This window comes from Salvelinus alpinus, chromosome 9, assembly GCF_045679555.1.
Source record: "Salvelinus alpinus chromosome 9, SLU_Salpinus.1, whole genome shotgun sequence".
Lineage (NCBI taxonomy): Eukaryota > Metazoa > Chordata > Actinopteri > Salmoniformes > Salmonidae > Salvelinus > Salvelinus alpinus.
Window position 1 is genome coordinate 5,246,053 of NC_092094.1, and position 21,495 is coordinate 5,267,547.

Consider the following 21,495-nt stretch of genomic DNA (forward strand, 5'->3'; position numbering starts at 1 on the left):
GATGAGAGAGGGAGAGAGGGAGGGGGAGAGGATGAGAAAGGGAGAGAGGGAGGGGGAGAGGATGAGAGAGGGAGATAGAGAAGACAATGATAGAGCGGAAGTTGAGGTCTTCTCTATAGGGAACTGTAACACCCCTGAGGACAGTAAGATCTCAGTGTGTGTCTCAGAGTCCCCACAAAGGGCCCCCTATAGGGGAAGTGGAGGGGGAAGGGATTGGACTTGTGAGGCCCCTCAAAGGGCCCATAATGAGGTGAAGAGGCAGGGGAAGGGAGGAGGACGGGGAGGAAGGAGTGAGCGGGGAGGTGTAAGGAGTGGGAGGGAAGGAGGAAGGGTCGTGAGGGAGACTGACAGAGAGGAATACACTGGTCAGATAGTGTCTGAGATGAAGGTATACATGAGTAGCAGCAGCAGCTCAGAGACACAGGACTGCAGAGAGGCTGCCATCAGGCCCAGACCACCAAGGCCTAGGCCCAGGCCTAGATCCGGGCCCAGCACCAGCACCCCACACCCTCACCAGACACAATCCCACACTCAGCAGGCCAAGGCCCGCCCGAAACAAGCCTACCAGACCCACACCTACCTGACAGAGGTCCATACCCTCCCAAAACAGGCCCACCAGACCCACACCTACCTGACAGAGGTCGATCCCCTCCCGAAACAGGTCCAGAACCATCAGCTACAGGCCCAGAGCGACGTCCGACAGAACCAGCAGACAAAGACACAGAACTGCAGAGAAGGTGCTATCAGGCCTAGACCCAGATCTAGCCTCAACACACCACACCCTCAACCCCCCCAGACCCCAGCCCAAATGCAGCACATCCAGGCCCATCAAATCCAGGCCCAGTATCGACAGGCCCCGCCGACACAGGCCCAGATGCATAAGAGACAAGCACTCACCCACCAGACACAGGCCCAGACGCACAAGAGACAAGCACCCACCCACCCGACACAGGCCCAGACGCACAAGAGACAAGCACCCACCCACCCGACACAGGCCCAGACCAAGCAGCACCACAGAGAGATTCCCGTCAGCCCCAGCCACAGCCCTAGGCCCACCTCTGACAGCCCTAGGCATACCTCTGACAGCCCTAGGCATACCTCTGACAGCCCTAGGCCCATCTCTGACAGCCCTAGGCCCATCTCTGACAGCCCTAGGCCCACCTCTGACAGCCCTAGGCCCGTCTCTGACAGCCCTAGGCCCGTCTCTGACAGCCCTAGGCCCGTCTCTGACAGCCCTAGGCCGGTCTCTGACAGCCCTAGGCCCACCTCTGACAGCGCTAGGCCCGTCTCTGACAGCCCTAGGCCCATCTCTGACAGCCCTAGGCCCATCTCTGACAGCCCTAGGCCCACCTCTGACAGCCCTAGGCCCATCTCTGACAGCCCTAGGCCCGTCTCTGACAGCCCTAGGCCCACCTCTGACAGCCCTAGGCCCACCTCTGACAGCCCTAGGCCCATCTCTGACAGCGCTAGGCCCATCTCTGACAGCCCTAGGCCTGCCTCACCTCCCAGCCACAATGCCCAGACACAGGACCACACTCCCCACACCCAACAGACCGAGCAGCATTGCAGAGAGACCACCACCAGTTGGAGCGCCAAGCCTCCCTCTCCTCTCCTCCAGGAGAGCCACCAAGTCCAGACCCAGACCCAGAACCATCAGCCTCGCAGAGATAGCGCCACCAGCCCCAGCCCAAGGCCCACTTCTGACTCCTCATCCAGCCTGAACAAACATCCCAGGGCTGTAAAACTATCAACTCCACCAGCTTCACACCACAACACAGAGCCACAGAGGGAGTCCCCAGAGGAGAGACAGACATGGACAGAGACACACAAACAGGTAACTAACTGCCTGATGCTGCCAACTCCACAGGGTTTGTTTTGTGTTATTAGTTTACTTGACAGGGACCACGTACAACAAACATTGCACCAGATTTGACCTACATAGCTAAGTCTCATCAGCAGTTCGGTCGTGTTCCTGTCTGATGTTAGTAAGATCTCCCCTCTGTCCGTTCCAGATGTTTGTAAGATCTCCCCTCTGTCCGGTCCAGATGCCCCACGACGTCTCAGAGCAGCAGCCTGACAGGCCCCACTGTCCAGAGCCCCAGGCCCTACAGGAGGACAGCAACAGCACACCTCAGCCTGAACCAACACAGAACAACGCCTCGTTCCCCAGCTTCGTGGATGGTAAATATTCTTTCTCTGTTTAGTTAATTGATTCCATACCTGAGTAATGGACGTTTGATTATGATATAACCATTTATGGCTCTTTTTGGTCTCTGGTGTGTGCATATCTTGATGTTTTTATAGTGCTGCAACCAAATTGCTCAAGCAATGGGACAATAAAATGGTCTGAATGTGAATCTGAATTTGAATCTGAATCTAAATGTGAATCTGAATCTGAATCTGAATGTGAATATGAATGTGAATATGAATGTGAATCTAAATGTGAATGTGCATCTGAATGTGAATCTGAATCTGTCTGGATCTAAATGTGAATGTGAATTTGAATGTGAATCTGAATGTGAATCTGAATCTGAATGTGAATCTGAATGTGAAGCCGAATGTGAATGTGAATGTGAATCTGAATTTGAATGTGAATCTGAATGTGAATCTGAATGTGAATCTGAATGTGAATCTGAATTTGAATCTGAATTTGAATGTGAATCTGAATGTGAATCTGAATCTGAATCTGAATGTGAATGTGAATCTGAATTTGAATCTGAATGTGAATGTGAATCTGAATTTGAATCTGAATGTGAATCTGAATCTGAATCTGAATCTGAATGTGAATCTGAATGTGAATCTGAATTTGAATGTGAATCTGAATGTGAATCTGAATGTGAATGTGAATGTGAATGTGAATGTGAATCTGAATGTGAATGTGAATTTGAATCTGAATGTGAATTTGAATGTGAATGTGAATCTGTCTAGATCTGGTCACGGGTTCTTGTCTCTAAATAAATCAACATTTCCCAGTCCCAGGTCCGTGTGAGCCCGAGGACCTGATCGATGGCATCATCTTTGCTGCTAACTACCTGGGTTCCACCCAGCTGCTGTCTGACAAGAACCCGACTAAAGGAACACGCATGGCCCAGGCGCAGGAGGCTGTCAGCCAGGTCAAGGTATGGTGGGTGGGTGGGTGTGGGTGTGTGGGTGTGGTGTGTGTGTGTGTGTGTGGGTGGTGTGTGTGGGTGTGTGGTGTGTGTGGGTGTGTGTGTGTGGTGTGGTGTGTGGGTGTGTGTGTGTGGTGTGTGGGTGTGGTGTGTGTGTGTGTGTGGGTGGTGGGTGTGGTGGGTGTGTGGTGTGTGTGGGTGTGTGTGTGTGGGTGTGTGTGTGTGGTGTGGTGTGTGTGTGGTGTGTGGGTGGGTGGTGTATGTGTGGGTGTGTGTGTGTGTGTGGGTGGTGTGTGTGTGGGTGTGTGTGTGTGGTGTGTGTGTGGTGTGTGGGTGGTGTGTGTGTGTGTGTGTGTGTGTGGTGTGTGTTGGTTCTTCTATCCTTGTGGCAACCTAAATTCCCCCAAATTCCCCACAAGGATAATAAAACAAGCACAATTCTCCCTCAACGGGACATTTCACACGTCCCCAAGAGGACAAAGGCTATTTTAAGCTTAGGGTTTAGGGTTATGAGTTACGTGTAGGTTTAGGATTTGGGTTACGGGTTACGGGTTACAGGTTACGGGTTATGGGTTAGGGTTAGGGCTAAATTTAGGGTTTGGGTTAGAATTAGGATTAGGGTTAGGGTTAAGGTTAAGGTTAGGGTAAGGATTTGGGTTAGAATTAGGGATAGGGTAAGGGGTTAGTGGTTAGGTTTAGGGTTAGGGAAAATTGGATTTTGAATGGAAATTAATTTCAGCTCCCCACGAGGACAGAATAACATAATGTGTGTGTGTGTGTGTGTGTGTGTGTGTGTGTGTGTGTGTGTGTGTGTGTGTGTGTGTGTGTGTGTGTGTGTGTGTGTGTGTGTGTGTGTGGTGTCTATTACACTCCTGATCTTATATTAACATTGTGCTGTCTGACTAATTGACCAGGCTAATGTTGTTATATTAGTATTGTGCTGTCTGACTAATTGATCAGGCTAATGTTGTTATATTAGCATTGTGCTGTCTGACTAATTGACCAGGCTAATGTTGTTATATTAGCATTGTGCTGTCTGACTAATTGACCAGGCTAATGTTGTTATATTAGCATTGTGCTGTCTGACTAATTGACCAGGCTAATTTTGTTATCCATTCAATGTTCAAGATGATATTGTATAATTTTTTTTACGCATCTGATGTCTTGATCTCTGGATGTCAGTTGGTCTGACATCATCAATGTTATTCCTCATAATAAGGAAATGTACCTTGGGAGTGCCCTTTCTAACCACAAGATGGCGATCTCTCATTGCTTTTGACCATGGTGGTTTGACCACAGAGCCAAGATGGAGACTCTCAGACGGTGACAGAAGTGGACCTCTTCATCTCCACCAAGGCAGTCAAAGTGGTGAACGCCGACTCACAGGTGTGTGACTGTGAGCTCTGAGTTAATAAAAAACACTGCGTATTTCTTCTCTGTAACACCAAGTCCGGGGTACTATCCAATCACACTTGTAGACAGTGCATCTTTTAAAAGCAATATTCACACGTCGGGCGAAAATCACATACACAGTAAATCGTAAATGTTGGCTCATTCAGAACTTAACTTTAGATGTCAAGCGCCCTATAATGCGGATCTAACGCGGATCGGATTGAATCCCCGCCTTGGATTAATCCGTGTCCGGGAAACCTGCCCAAAGCTTCATTTGATTCTGTTTCATAAAATTCATCTGACGCACTGCTGTATCTTTAGGGGGCTGTTGAGGACCGTCCACTCCACACAGAGTTATTACCACAGCAGCTATATATATTATTTATCCCCCCAGGAGACGCTGATGGACAGTTATTACCACAGCAGCTATATATATTATTTACCCCCCCAGGAGACGCTGATGGACAGTTATTACCACAGCAGCTATATATATTATTTATCCCCCCCAGGAGACGCTGATGGACAGTTATTACCACAGCAGCTATATATATTATTTATCCCCCCCAGGAGACGCTGATGGACAGTTATTACCACAGCAGCTATATATATTATTTATCCCCCCCAGGAGACGCTGATGGACAGTTATTACCACAGCAGCTATATATATTATTTATCCCCCCCAGGAGACGCTGATGGACAGTTATTACCACAGCAGCTATATATATTATTTATCCCCCAGGAGACGCTGATGGACAGTTATTACCACAGCAGCTATATATATTATTTATCCCCCCCCAGGAGACGCTGATGGACAGTTATTACCACAGCAGCTATATATATTATTTATCCCCCCCCAGGAGACGCTGATGGACAGTTATTACCACAGCAGCTATATATATTATTTATCCCCCCCCAGGAGACGCTGATGGACAGTTATTACCACAGCAGCTATATATATTATTTATCCCCCCCAGGAGACGCTGATGGACAGTTATTACCACAGCAGCTATATATATTATTTATCCCCCCCCAGGAGACGCTGATGGACAGTTATTACCACAGCAGCTATATATATTATTTATCCCCCCAGGAGACGCTGATGGACAGTTATTACCACAGCAGCTATATATATTATTTATCCCCCCAGGAGACGCTGATGGACAGTTATTACCACAGCAGCTATATATATTATTTATCCCCCCAGGAGACGCTGATGGACAGTTATTACCACAGCAGCTATATATATTATTTATCCCCCCAGGAGATGCTAATGGACAGTTATTACCACAGCAGTTATATATATTATTTATCCCCCCAGGAGACGCTGATGGACAGTTATTACCACAGCAGCTATATATATTATTTATCCCCCCCAGGAGACGCTGATGGACAGTTATTACCACAGCAGCTATATATATTATTTATCCCCCCAGGAGACGCTGATGGACAGTTATTACCACAGCAGCTATATATATTATTTATCCCCCCCCCAGGAGACGCTGATGGACAGTTATTACCACAGCAGCTATAGATATTATTTATCCCCCCAGGAGACGCTGATGGACAGTTATTACCACAGCAGCTATATATATTATTTATCCCCCCAGGAGACGCTGATGGACAGTTATTACCACAGCAGCTATATATATTATTTATCCCCCCCAGGAGACGCTGATGGACAGTTATTACCACAGCAGCTATATATATTATTTATCCCCCAGGAGACGCTGATGGACAGTTATTACCACAGCAGCTATATATATTATTTATCCCCCCAGGAGACGCTGATGGACAGTTATTACCACAGCAGCTATATATATTATTTATCCCCCCAGGAGACGCTGATGGACAGTTATTACCACAGCAGCTATATATATTATTTATCCCCCCAGGAGATGCTGATGGACAGTTATTACCACAGCAGTTATATATATTATTTATCCCCCCAGGAGACGCTGATGGACAGTTATTACCACAGCAGCTATATATATTATTTATCCCCCCCAGGAGACGCTGATGGACAGTTATTACCACAGCAGCTATATATATTATTTATCCCCCCAGGAGACGCTGATGGACAGTTATTACCACAGCAGCTATATATATTATTTATCCCCCCCCCAGGAGACGCTGATGGACAGTTATTACCACAGCAGCTATAGATATTATTTATCCCCCCAGGAGACGCTGATGGACAGTTATTACCACAGCAGCTATATATATTATTTATCCCCCCAGGAGACGCTGATGGACAGTTATTACCACAGCAGCTATATATATTATTTATCCCCCCCAGGAGACGCTGATGGACAGTTATTACCACAGCAGCTATATATATTATTTATCCCCCAGGAGACGCTGATGGACAGTTATTACCACAGCAGCTATATATATTATTTATCCCCCCAGGAGACGCTGATGGACAGTTATTACCACAGCAGCTATATATATTATTTATCCCCCCAGGAGACGCTGATGGACAGTTATTACCACAGCAGCTATATATATTATTTATCCCCCCAGGAGATGCTGATGGACAGTTATTACCACAGCAGTTATATATATTATTTATCCCCCCAGGAGACGCTGATGGACAGTTATTACCACAGCAGCTATATATATTATTTATCCCCCCCAGGAGACGCTGATGGACAGTTATTACCACAGCAGCTATATATATTATTTATCCCCCCAGGAGACGCTGATGGACAGTTATTACCACAGCAGCTATATATATTATTTATCCCCCCCCCAGGAGACGCTGATGGACAGTTATTACCACAGCAGCTATAGATATTATTTATCCCCCCAGGAGACGCTGATGGACAGTTATTACCACAGCAGCTATATATATTATTTATCCCCCCAGGAGACGCTGATGGACAGTTATTATCACAGCAGCTATATATATTATTTATCCCCCAGGAGACGCTGATGGACAGTTATTACCACAGCAGCTATATATATTATTTATCCCCCCCCAGGAGACGCTGATGGACAGTTATTACCACAGCAGCTATATATATTATTTATCCCCCCCAGGAGACGCTGATAGACAGTTATTACCACAGCAGCTATATATATTATTTATCCCCCAGGAGACGCTGATGGACAGTTATTACCACAGCAGCTATATATATTATTTATCCCCCCAGGAGACGCTGATGGACAGTTATTACCACAGCAGCTATATATATTATTTATCCCCCCAGGAGACGCTGATGGACAGTTATTACCACAGCAGCTATATATATTATTTATCCCCCAGGAGACGCTGATGGACAGTTATTACCACAGCAGCTATATATATTATTTATCCCCCCAGGAGACGCTGATGGACAGTTATTACCACAGCAGCTATATATATTATTTATCCCCCCCCCCAGGAGACGCTGATGGACAGTTATTACCACAGCAGCTATACATATTATTTATCCCCCCCCAGGAGACGCTGATGGACAGTTATTACCACAGCAGCTATATATATTATTTATCCCCCCAGGAGACGCTGATGGACAGTTATTACCACAGCAGCTATATATATTATTTATCCCCCCAGGAGACGCTGATGGACAGTTATTACCACAGCAGCTATATATATTATTTATCCCCCCCCCAGGAGACGCTGATGGACAGTTATTACCACAGCAGCTATATATATTATTTATCCCCCAGGAGACGCTGATGGACAGTTATTACCACAGCAGCTATATATATTATTTATCCCCCCAGGAGACGCTGATGGACAGTTATTACCACAGCAGCTATATATATTATTTATCCCCCAGGAGACGCTGATGGACAGTTATTACCACAGCAGCTATATATATTATTTATCCCCCCCCAGGAGACGCTGATGGACAGTTATTACCACAGCAGCTATATATATTATTTATCCCCCCCCAGGAGACGCTGATGGACAGTTATTACCACAGCAGCTATATATATTATTTATCCCCCCAGGAGACGCTGATGGACAGTTATTACCACAGCAGCTATATATATTATTTATCCCCCCAGGAGACGCTGATGGACAGTTATTACCACAGCAGCTATATATATTATTTATCCCCCCAGGAGACGCTGATGGACAGTTATTACCACAGCAGCTATATATATTATTTATCCCCCCCAGGAGACGCTGATGGACAGTTATTACCACAGCAGCTATATATATTATTTATCCCCCCAGGAGACGCTGATGGACAGTTATTACCACAGCAGTTATATATATTATTTATCCCCCCAGGAGACGCTGATGGACAGTTATTACCACAGCAGCTATATATATTATTTATCCCCCCAGGAGACGCTGATGGACAGTTATTACCACAGCAGCTATATATATTATTTATCCCCCCCCAGGAGACGCTGATGGACAGTTATTACCACAGCAGCTATATATATTATTTATCCCCCCCCCCAGGAGACGCTGATGGACAGTTATTACCACAGCAGCTATATATATTATTTATCCCCCCCCAGGAGACGCTGATGGACAGTTATTACCACAGCAGCTATATATATTATTTATCCCCCCCCCAGGAGACGCTGATGGACAGTTATTACCACAGCAGCTATATATATTATTTATCCCCCCAGGAGACGCTGATGGACAGTTATTACCACAGCAGCTATATATATTATTTATCCCCCCAGGAGACGCTGATGGACAGTTATTACCACAGCAGCTATATATATTATTTATCCCCCCCAGGAGACGCTGATGGACAGTTATTACCACAGCAGCTATATATATTATTTATCCCCCCAGGAGACGCTGATGGACAGTTATTACCAAAGCAGCTATATATATTATTTATCCCCCCCAGGAGACGCTGATGGACAGTTATTACCACAGCAGCTATATATATTATTTATCCCCCCAGGAGACGCTGATGGACAGTTATTACCACAGCAGCTATATATATTATTTATCCCCCCAGGAGACGCTGATGGACAGTTATTACCACAGCAGCTATATATATTATTTATCCCCCCAGGAGACGCTGATGGACAGTTATTACCACAGCAGCTATATATATTATTTATCCCCCCCAGGAGACGCTGATGGACAGTTATTACCACAGCAGCTATATATATTATTTATCCCCCCAGGAGACGCTGATGGACAGTTATTACCACAGCAGCTATATATATTATTTATCCCCCCAGGAGACGCTGATGGACAGTTATTACCACAGCAGCTATATATATTATTTATCCCCCCAGGAGACGCTGATGGACAGTTATTACCACAGCAGCTATATATATTATTTATCCCCCCCAGGAGAAGCTGATGGACAGTTATTACCACAGCAGCTATATATATTATTTATCCCCCCAGGAGACGCTGATGGACAGTTATTACCACAGCAGCTATATATATTATTTATCCCCCCAGGAGACGCTGATGGACAGTTATTACCACAGCAGCTATATATATTATTTATCCCCCCCCAGGAGACGCTGATGGACAGTGCGTTGCGTTCCATATCCTACATCGCAGACATCGGGAGCATCGTGGTTCTGATGGCTCGTACCCGTATGGCAGGAACATCCTTGCAGGACTGTAGTGAAGCTGACCTCTCCTCCTCGGAGGGACAGAGACGGTACAGAATGATCTGCTATGTCTTTGAGTCAGAGGACGTGAGTACTATTGTATTCTGTTTTTGTTCTATTCTATTGTATTCTGATCTGTTCTGTTTTCTGTTTTCCCCCCCACGCTCTCCCTTTGTATACTGCTGAATATTGTTAATTTATTGGGGATTTTGGTCTCTGATTATTGATTATTGATTACAGCAGTGTTCGCAAAAGAAGGTTTATTGCTAAATTTAAAACACACAATTTTTGATTAAGCAATTTCTATACACTATCTACAGTACAATACTACTGAACATCATTTTAAAGCTTTGAAAATTATTATTGCTTGTACAGAGGCCTACTTTATTAATCTCTAATTTTGGCTTTCCTATAACACCAGTTATATACTACATGACCAAAAGTATGTGGACACCTGCTCGTCGAACGTCTCATTCTGAAATCATAGGCATTAATATGGAGTTGGTTCCCCCCTTTGCTGCTATAACAGCCTCCACTCTTCTGGGAAGGCATTAATATGGAGTTGGTCCCCCCTTTGCTGCTATAACAGCCTCCACTCTTCTGGGAAGGCATTAATATGGAGTTGGTCCCCCCTTTGCTGCTATAACAGCCTCCACTCTTCTGGGAAGGCTTTCCACTAGATGTTGGAACATTGCTACGGGGACTTGCTTTCATTCAGCCACAAGAGCATTAGTGAGGTTGGGCACTGATGTTGAGTGATTAGGCCTGGCTCGCAGTCGGCATTCCAATTCATCCCAAAGGTGTTCGATGAGGTTAAGGTCAGGGCCTTGTACAGGCCAGTCAAGTTCTTGCACACTGATCTCAACAAACCGTTTCTGTATGGACCCCGATTTGTGCAAGGGGGGCATTGTCATGCTGAAACAGGAAAGGGCCTTCCCCAAACTGTTTCCACAAAGTTAGAAGCACAGAATTGTCTAGAATGTCATTGTATGCTGTAGCGTTAAGATTTCCCTTCACTGGAACTAAGGGGCCTGAACCATGAAAAACAGCACCAGATCATTATTCTTCCTCCACCAAACTTGTTGGCACTATGCATTGGGGCAGGTAGCGTTCTCCTGGCATCCGCCAAACCCAGATTAGTCCGACTGCCAGATGGGGAAGCGTGATTCACTCCAGAGAACGCGTTTCCACTGCTCCAATGTCCAATGGCGGCCAGCTTTACACCACTCCAGCCAACGTTTGGCATTGCGCATGATGATCTTAGGCTTGTGTTTGGTTGCCAAGGAAACCCATTTCATGAAGCTCCTAACGAACAGTTATTGTGCTGACGTTGCTTCCAGAGGCAGTTTGGAACTCGGTAGTTAGTGTTGTAACCGAGGACAGACGATTTTTACATGCTACGTGCTTCAGCACTTAGCGATCCCGTTCTGTGAGCGTGTGTGGCCTACCACTTCACGGCTGAGCCATTGTTGCTCCTAGACGTTTCCACTTCACAATAACAGCACTTACAGTTAACCGGGGCAGCTCTAGCAGGGCAGAAATTTGACGAACTGACTTGTTGGAAAGGTGGCATCCTATGACGGTGCCATGTTGAAAGTCACTGAGCTCTTCAGTAAGACCAGTCTACTGCCAATGTTTGTCTATGAAGATTGCATGGCTGTTTGCTCGATTTTATACACCTGTCAGCAACGGGTGTGGTTGAATTAGCCTAATCCACTAATTTGAAGGGGTGTCCACATACTTTTGAATATATAGTGTATCTTCATTCATCATTTCAGTTGGACCTTAACCCGTGCTCTCTCCCACCTCTGTATTGTTGTCAACTTGAATAGCTTGTCACTTCCGTTGAGTAGTTTCTCCCTCTCTCCTCTCCCCTCCTCTCCCCTCCCCTCCCCCCTCCTCTCCCTCTACTGCCCCCCCTTTCCTCTCCCTCTCCCTCCCTCTCCCTCTACCTCTCCCTCTCCCTCTCTTTCCTCTCCCTCTCCCTCTCCCTCTCCCTCTCCCTCTCTTTCCTCTCTTTCCTCTCTTTCCTCTCTTTCCTCTCTTTCCTCTCTTTCCTCTCCCTCTCCCTCTCCCTCTCCCTCTCTTTCCTCTCTTCCCTCTCCCTCTCCCTCTCCCTCTACCTCTCCCTCTCCCTCTCTTTCCTCTCCCTCTCCCTCTCCCTCTCCCTCTCCCTCTCCCTCTCTTTCCTCTCTTTCCTCTCCCTCTCTCTCCTCCTCTCCCTCTCCCTCTCCCTCTAACTCTCCCTCTCTTTCCTCTCCCTCTCCCTCTCTCTCCTCCTCTCCCTCTCCCTCGCCCTCTCCCTCTCTCTCTCTCTCCCTCTCCCCCTCTCTCTCTCTCTCTCTCTCTCTCTCTCTCTCCCTCTCCCTCTCCCTCTCCCTCTCCCTCTCTCTCCCCCTCTCCCTCTCCCTCTCCCTCTCCCTCTCCCTCTCCCTCTCCCTCTCCTCCCCAGGCCCAGCTCATTGCCCAGTCCATCGGCCAGGCGTTCAGCGTTGCCTACAGGGAGTTCCTCCGAGCCAATGGGATCAACCCTAAGGACCTGAGTCAGAAACAATACAGTGACATCATCAATTCCCAGGAGATGTACAACGACGACCTGGTCCATTTCTCAAACTCTGACAACTGTAAAGAGGTGTGTGTGTGTGTGTGTGTGTGTGTGTGTGTGTGTGTGTGTGTGTGTGTGGTGTGTGTGTGTGTGTGTGTGTGTGTGTGTGTGTGTGTGTGTGTGTGTGTGTGTGTGTGTGTGTGTGTGTGTGTGTGTGCGTGCGTGCGTGCGTGCGTGCGTGCGTGCGTGCGTGCGTGCGTGCGTGCGTGCGTGCATGAAATACTGATAGACAAGTGTAAAGAGGTGTGACGGCTTACTGTAGTGATTGTTGACCGTGATTCATGACTCTAGATACACTCCGTCAACACAGTATAGATAGCAGATTACAGTAGAGTAGATATCCGTGATTCATGACTCTAGATACACTCCGTCAACACAGTATAGATAGCAGATTACAGTAGAGTAGATATTGAGGCTCTTGGCTCATGCAGTAGCTAGACAGCGCCAAGATGTTTACCAACATCTCGATTTAGTGAGATATACATGGAGGAGGTTTAATATCCTGACCTAGTGAGATATACATGGCGGAGGTTTAATATCCTGACCTAGTGAGATATACATGGCGGAGGCAGAATCAAGCTAGTCGTCTTGACTACTTTCTTATACCATTCTCTCTGGCACCAAAAGTTTAAAAAGTGTTGATAGGGGACAGAATGCGGTCGGATCATCACATAATTGGCATATATATTTCTCTTACAGAATTTCCACGTGGGCGAGGATATTGGAAATTTAATCAAAGTCTACTAGATGATAAATTGTTTAGAACTAGGACAGAAGATTTTATAACTGACTTTTTCAGACATAACATAGGTACAGCAGATCCCCTTATTGTATGGGACACTTTTAAGTGTCTCATCTATAGTACTCATCTATAAAACAAAGGGAATTTAGATCAAAAGAGTCCATATTAACAAAGGAAATTGAAGGACTAACAGTACAGTTAGATAGCAATAAAAACGGTACCATAGAGGCACAGAATAAGTTAGAGGAAAAACAAAAAGAAATGGAGGAACTTATTCAAGAAAGATCCAGTGTAATATATTATAAAAATAAAGCGAACTGGATGGAATATGGGGAAAAATGCACCAAATTCTTTTTCAATCTTCAATATAGAAATGCTACCAAAAAAAATGTATTAAAACTTGTTACAAATGATGGAGTCACGCATGATTCACCAAATGATATTTTGAAAGAGGAAGTAAAGTACTTTAAGAATATGTTTTCGTTTCAGGCTCCTCCATCTCCACTAACTGAAACTAATTGTATGGATTTTTTTCCTATTAATAATGTAAAATTAACATCTGTACAGAAAGACTCATGTGAAGGCCAAATTACAGAGGAGGAACTGCTTGATGCAATTGGGGCCTTTAAGGATGGGAAAACTCCAGGGCTGGATGGCATACCAGTGGAAGTATACAAAACTTTTTTTGATATACTCAAAGGACCATTATTAGCTTGTTTTAACCACTCCTATATAAATGGTAGATTATCAGACACGCAACAAGAAGGTCTGATATCGTTATTACTGAAACAGGACCCAAGTGGTATATATAAAGATCCAGTCCAATTAAAAAATTGGAGACCTCTTACACTTCAGTGTTGTGATGCAAAAATCCTAGCAAAATGCTTGGCACATAGAATAAAAAAAGTTTTGTCAGATATTATTCATCCTAATCAGACAGGTTTTTTACATGGACGATACATTGGAGATAATATAAGGCAAGTACTGGAAACAATAGAACACTATGAAATATCGGGGACACCAGGCCTGGTTTTCATAGCTGATTTTGAAAAGGCTTTTGATAAAGTACGACTGGAGTTTATATATAAATGCCTAGAATATTTCAATTTTGGGGAATCTCTTATAAAATGGGTTAAAATTATGTATAGTAACCCTCGGTGTAAAATAGTAAATAATGGCTACATCTCAGAATTTTTTTAACTATCTAGAGGAGTAAAACAAGGTTGTCCACTATCGGCATATCTATTTATTATTGCCATCGAAATGTTAGCTGTTAAAATTAGATCAAACATTAATATTAATGGATTAGAAATCCGTGGCTTAAAAACTAAGGTGTCATTGTACGCTGATGATTCATGTTTTCTTTTAAAACCACAACTAGAGTCTCTCCAGGGCCTCATAGAGGATCTAGATACCTTTGCTATCCTCTCTGGATTAAAACCAAATTATGATAAATGTACCATATTACGTATTGGATCACTAAAAAATACACATTTTATATTGCCATGTAGTTTACCAATTAAATGGTCTGACGGAGATGTGGACATACTCGGTATAAAAATCCCAAAAGAAAGAAATGATCTCACTCCAATAAATTTTTATAGAAAGTTAGCAAAAATAGATAAGATCTTGCTACCATGGAAAGGAAAATACCTGTCTATTTGTGGAAAAATCACCCTGATTAACTCTTTAGTCATATCACAGTTTACCTATTTGCTTATGGTTTTGCCTACACCTAGTGACCTGCTTTTTAAATTATATGAACAAAAAATATTCCATTTTATTTGGAACGGCAAGCCAGATAAAATTAAAAGGGCCTATTTATATAACGAATATGAATTCGGAGGGCAGAAATTATTAAATATTAAAGCATTAGACCTCTCACTAAAGGCATCAGTCATACAAAAGTTATACTTAAATCCAAACTGGTTCTCTAGTAAATTGGTACGAATGTCTCATCCTATGTTCAAGAAGGGCCTTTTTCCCTTTATTCAGATTACACCTGCTCACTTTCGGTTGTTTGAAAAGGAAATAATCTCCAAAATATCCTTATTTTTTAAACAAGCCTTAGAAAGTTGGTTGCAATTTCAGTTTAATCCACCAGAAAGGACGGAACAAATAGTACAACAAATATTGTGGTTAAATTCAAATATAGTAATTGATAAAAAAACTGTATTTATCGAAGAAATGTTTAAAAAAGGTATAATTTTTGTGAATGATATCATAAATAGGACTGGTGGAGTTATGTCACACATGCAGCTAACACAGACATATGGAAATGTCTGCTCTACCCAAAATTACAACCAATTAATTGCAGCATTACCACAAAAATGGAAGAGGCAAGTAGAAGGGGAAAAAAGTAAGGAACTTGTATGTCGGCCCTGTATTAAAGAACATAAATGGTTAAAGAAAAGTGTGATAAATAAAAACATATACCAATTTCATTTAAGGACCAAAAAACTGACAGCTGTGCCATATAAATTGCAAAATAGTTGGGAAGAGATTTTCGATGTACCCATTCCATGGCACATGGTTTATGAATTGATACGCAAAACAACGCCGGATTCAAAACTTCGAATTTTTCAATTTAAATTACTGTACAAAATTCTTGCAACTAATAGAATGTTATATATATGGGGTATACAATCTTCCCAGCTCTGCAGATTCTGTTGTGAGGAGGCAGAGTCATTAGATCATTTATTTTGGTATTGTCCATATGTAGCTCGTTTTTGGTCACAGGTCCAGGAATGGCTGAAGAATTGCAACATTTGCCTAGAACTAACGCTACAGATAGCAATACTGGGGGATTTGAAAAGCCATAGTCAATCAATCAATAATATAATAATAATTTTAGCAAAAATGTTTATTTTTAATTTACAATCTGTAGAAGCTATGAGAATAGGAAGGTTCAAATCTTTTGTGAAGCATCACAGCACAGTTGAAAAATATATGGCAAATAAAAATCCGAAATGGATGATGTTGGAAGATAGATGGGAAGGGTTGAGTGGAACTGAAGGGTGGGACTAATAACAAGATAAACAATGTAGGGCATACGGGATCTGTGAAATGTGTATAGGTGCGGAGCTATTGTGAAATAGCACAGTTACAAGTGGAAATAAAATTGGATGGACAACAGAAATAGAGGAAGGACTAAGAACAAACAAGAGAGAACTATTATAAAGTAGACTGTGTCTGTAAAATGGGTATAAGATGTATAAATTGAAGGTAAAAGCAGAAGTGTTTATTAGTTTACTCCAATTGGGGAGCGGTGGTAGGGTTGCGGGGAATAATAATAAAGGTATATTCTTTAAAAAAGTATGTATGTCTATATAGGTATGTGTATGTATATATGTGTATATGTATGCATGCGTGTATGGATATATATATTTACCCCAAAAAATATGGGGGATTGGAAATGATGCAGACAATTACATTGGAGGCAACATTCTTTCCGCAATATTAAGCTGATCCACCCCTAAAAAAATAAATAATAATAATAATAATTAAAAAAAAATAAGATGTTTACCAAAGTTCAGGATCAATCTTACCCATTCGGTAAGCTAATCAAATTACACTGAATAGTACAAGTCATTTGAATGATTTTTATTACCAACTAAAATCCAGTTTATAAGATATAGTAATAACTTCTACTTAAAGATATAAATATCTGTCTCTCTGTGTGTGTTTGTGTGTCTCCCAGCTGGAGTTGGAGAAGCAGAAGGGAGAGAGCCTAGGTGTGGTGATAGTGGAGTCTGGATGGGGCTCCATCCTGCCAACGGTGATCCTAGCTAACATGTTGAACAGCGGCCCGGCTGCCCGCTCTGGGACACTCAGCGTCGGGGACCAGATCATGTCCATTAACAACACCAGCCTGGTGGGCCTGCCGTTAGCTACCTGCCAGGGCATCATCAAGGTCTGGAGCATACAGTCGACTCAGGAAGCATCTATGTTATTCAACAGCTGCTCTTTTTATCAGTCATGAAGGAAAGGAGATGAGGAGTAGAGGAAAGGAAGCCATTATAGAGTATTGAGATTGAGACACAGCCATTCTAAGAAGCCATTCTAGCGTTGAGATTGAGACACAGCCATTCTAGGAAGCCATTCTAGTGTTGAGATTGAGACACGTCCATTCTAGAAAGACATTCTGGTGTTGAGATTGAGACACAGTCATTCCAGGAAGCCATTCTAGTGTTGAGATTGAGACACAGCCATTCTAGGAAGCCATTCTAGTGTTGAGATTGAGACACAGCCATTCTAGGAAGCCATTCTAGTGTTGAGATTGAGACACAGCCATTCTAGGAAGCCATTCTAGTGTTGAGATTGAGACACAGCCATTCTAGGAAGCCATTCTAGTGTTGAGATTGAGACACAGCCATTCTAGGAAGCCATTCTAGTGTTGAGATTGAGACACAGCCATTCTAGGAAGCAATTCTAGTGTTGAGATTGAGACACAGCCATTCTAGGAAGCAATTCTAGTGTTGAGATTGAGACACAGCCATTCTAGGAAGACATTCTAGTGTTGAGATTGAGACACAGCCATTCTAGGATGCCATTCTAGTGTTAAGACAGGTGTCATTTATCATGTTCCGGTTGTCCTGCCAGGGTCTGAAGAGCCAGGTTCAGGTGAAGCTGAGCATCGTGAGTTGTCCTCCTGTCACCACCGTCCTCATCAAGAGACCTGACCTCAAGTTCCAGCTGGGCTTCAGTGTTCAGAACGGCATCGTGAGTAGGATTATGATACCGTTATAATGCATTATAAGACTTGTCATAACCATGTATAACCTCTCTCATAATGATCCTGATAACAGCCATATGGATTCAGAGATTTGTTTTCTTTCTCTCTCCTCAGATCTGCAGTCTGATGCGTGGAGGTATAGCGGAGCGAGGAGGGGTGCGAGTCGGCCACAGGATCATTGAGATCAATGGGCAGAGTGTGGTTGCCATGCCGCATGAGAAGATAGTCCAGACCCTGTCTGTATCAGTGGGAGAGGTGAGCATCAGATTCCAATGACAGTTAGGTAACTGCCAACTTTATACACGTTCAATTTATATCCTATCAGAGCCCGAAACAGACGGATCAGAAGATTTTATACAAATACAAGTGTGTCTTCACAATGAGCACTGATATGTCCTCTTCTCTTCTCCTCATCCTCCTACTCCTGTCCTCCCTCTCCTCTCCTCTTCCTCCTCTCCTCCCCTACCTCTCCTTCTCCTCCTCCTGTCCTCCCTCTCCTCTTCCTCTTCTCCTCCCCTACCCCTCCTCCTCATCCTCCTCCCTCTCCTCCTCCTCCTCCTCCCCTCTCCCTCTCCTCCTAATCCTGTCCTCCCACTCCTCCTCCTCTCCTCTCCTCCCCTACCTCTGCCCCTCCTCCTCATCCTTCTCCTCCTCTCCTCCCCTACCTCTCCCCGTCCTCCTCATCCTCCTCCTCTCTCCCTCCTCCTACCTCTCCTCCCTCTCCTCCTCTTCCTCCTCTCCTACCTCACCTGTGTCCCCTCCTCCTCCTCTCCTCCTCCTCCTCTCCTACCTCACCTGTGTCCCCTCCTCTCCTCTCCTACCTCTCCTCCCTCTCCTCCTCCTCCTCTCCTCCCCTACCTCTGCCCCTCCTCCTCATCCTCCTCCTCCCTCCTCTCCTCCTCCTCCTCCTCCTCCTCCTCTCCTACCTCACCTGTGTGCCCTTCTCCTCCTCTCCTCCTTCTCCTCCTCCTCCTCCTCCTCCTCTCCTACCTCACCTGTGTCCCCTCCTCCTCCTCTCCTGTCCTTCTCTCCTCCTCTCCTCCCTCTTTTCCTTCTCTTCTCCTCCCTTTCCTCCTTCTTCTCATCCTCCCCCTTCTCTCCTCCTCCTCCCCATCTTCATCCTCTCCTAACTGTCCTCCTCTTCCTCTCCTACCTCTAATCCTTCTCCCTTTTCTCCTCCTTCTCCTCCTCCTCCTCCTCTCCTCCCTGTTCTGCTCCTCTTCCTCCTCTCCCCCTCCTCCTCTCCTCTCTGTCAGATCAACATGAAGACCATGCCTGCAGTGATGTTCAGACTGTTAACAGGGCAGGAGATTCCCGTCTACATTTAGTCTCTCCACGTCAGAGTTCTAAATTGCACCCTATTCCCTATGTAGTGCACTACTTTAGACCAGGACCAATAGGGTTCTGGTCAAAAGTAGTGCACATTGTAGGGAATAGGGTGCAACTTGGTACGCACCCCTTATCTGCATCTCTTTCTGTGTACTCGCTCACTGCTTCTGCATGTCTAGGAGAAGTTGAACAGACGGGGTGGTTGACAGGCAGTGGAGCCATTAAAATGAGCCCGTCCTCCGATTTACAGTGACACCAGCCTCCACTGGTGCCAGGGTGATACCTTAGCAGCGTGTATTTTTCTATCACATTATTTTCCTGTTACTGACAGGGATTACCCATTCTCAACGTCAGGCTTCTTCTCCAGTTCATTGAAGAGCTACGCAGTCATAATGGGTTGAAATGGACATGACATAAGCTGTCCGTGGTGTGTGTGTGTGTGTGTGTGTGTGTGTGTGTGTGTGTGTGTGTGTGTGTGTGTGTGTGTGTGTGTGTGTGTGTGTGTGTGTGTGTGTGTGTGTGTGTGTGTGTGTGTGTGTGTGTGTGTGTGTGTGCGCGTGTCCTGTAAATACTTTGTTTTACAGGAGGACTGCTGAAACTGTAACTTGGGTCTGTCATTATTGTTCATTATAAACTGGGTGGTTTGAGACCTGAATGCTGATTGTCTCTGACAGCCGTGGTATATCAGACCGTATACCACGGGTATAACATCTTAACCAATACAGCATAGGACAAGGCTATTCTTTAATAGCAAGGGGTATTGTAGCCTGGTCTGTCGTTGGAGCGCCTCTCTGGCCAATGACCACTACCTTAAGAGTTGGCAAGACAGCACAAACAGAGCTGGAACCAGGCTAGGGGGTATTGAGCTACAGTCTATTCCCTATATAGGGAATAGGGTTCTATAGGACTCTGGTCTAAAGTAGTGCACTATGTAGGGAATAGGGTGCCATTTGGTATGCATAATACAGTTGAAGTCGCAAGTTTACATACACCTTAGTCTAATACATTTAAACTCAGTTTTTCACAATTCCTGACATTTAATCCTAGTAAAAATTCCCTGTTTTAGGTCAGTTAGGATCACCAATTTATTTTAAGAATGTGAAATGTCAGAATAATAGTAGAGAGAATGATTTATTTCAGTTTTTATTTATTTCATCACATTCCCAGTGGGTCGGAAGTTTACATACACTCAGTTAGTATTTGGTAGCATTGACTTTAAATTGTTTAACTTGGGTCAAACGTTTCGGGTAGCCTTCCACAAGTTTCCCATAATAAGTTGGGTGAATGTTGGCCCATTCCACCTGACAGAGCTGGTGTTACTGAATCAGGTTTGCAGGCCTCCTTGCTCGCAAACGCTTTTTCAGTTCTGCCCACAAATTTTCTATGGGATTGAGGTCAGGGCTTTGTGATGGCCACTTAAATACCTTGACTTTGTTGTCCTTGAGCCATTTTGCTTCAACTTTGGAAGTATGCCTGGGGTCATTGTCCATTTGGAAGACCCATTTGCGACCAAGCTTTAACTTTCTGACTGATGTCTTGAAATGTTGCTTCAATATATCCACATAATTTTCCTCCCTCCTGCAGCAAAGCACTCCCACAACATGATGCTGCCACCCCCGTGCTTCACGGTTGGGATGGTGTTCTTCGGCTTGCAAGCCTCTCCTTTTTTCCTGCAAACATAACGATGGTCATTATGGCCAAACAGTTCTATTTTTGTTTCATCAGACCAGAGGACATTTCTCCAAAAAGTACAATCTTTGTCCCCATGTGCAGTTGCAAACCATAGCCTGGCTTTTTTATGGTGGTTTTGGAGCAGTGGCTTCTTCCTTGCTGAGAAGCCTTTCAGGTTATGTCGATATAGGACTCGTTTTACTGTGGATATAGATACTTTTGTACCGGTTTCCTCAAGCATCTTCACAAGGTCCTTTGCTGTTGTTCAGCGATTGATTTGCACTTTTCGCACCAAAGTATGTTCATCTCTAGGAGACAGAACGCGTCTCCTTCCTATACTTGCGTACTA

General features: G+C 44.5%; 1 protein-coding gene across 2 annotated transcripts; it reads left to right on the forward strand.

The window, feature by feature from the left end:
• Nucleotides 1–37: 37 nt before the first annotated feature.
• Nucleotides 38–20,130, forward strand: LOC139584197 (amyloid-beta A4 precursor protein-binding family A member 2-like). Of its 2 annotated transcripts, none has more exons than XM_071415759.1 (10): nt 38–1,834; nt 2,013–2,181; nt 2,974–3,119; nt 4,410–4,496; nt 9,966–10,151; nt 12,517–12,696; nt 17,112–17,324; nt 18,014–18,133; nt 18,261–18,401; nt 19,403–20,130. In XM_071415759.1, exons 1-10 carry the CDS (start codon nt 62–64, stop codon nt 19,472–19,474), a joined length of 3,087 nt encoding a protein of 1,028 aa, XP_071271860.1. In that variant the 5' UTR covers nt 38–61; the 3' UTR covers nt 19,475–20,130. The 2 variants fall into 2 exon arrangements, with proteins under 2 accessions (XP_071271860.1, XP_071271861.1); XM_071415760.1 differs by having other exon boundaries at nt 39–1,834; nt 2,046–2,181.
• The last annotated feature ends 1,365 nt before the right edge of the window (nt 20,131–21,495 follow it).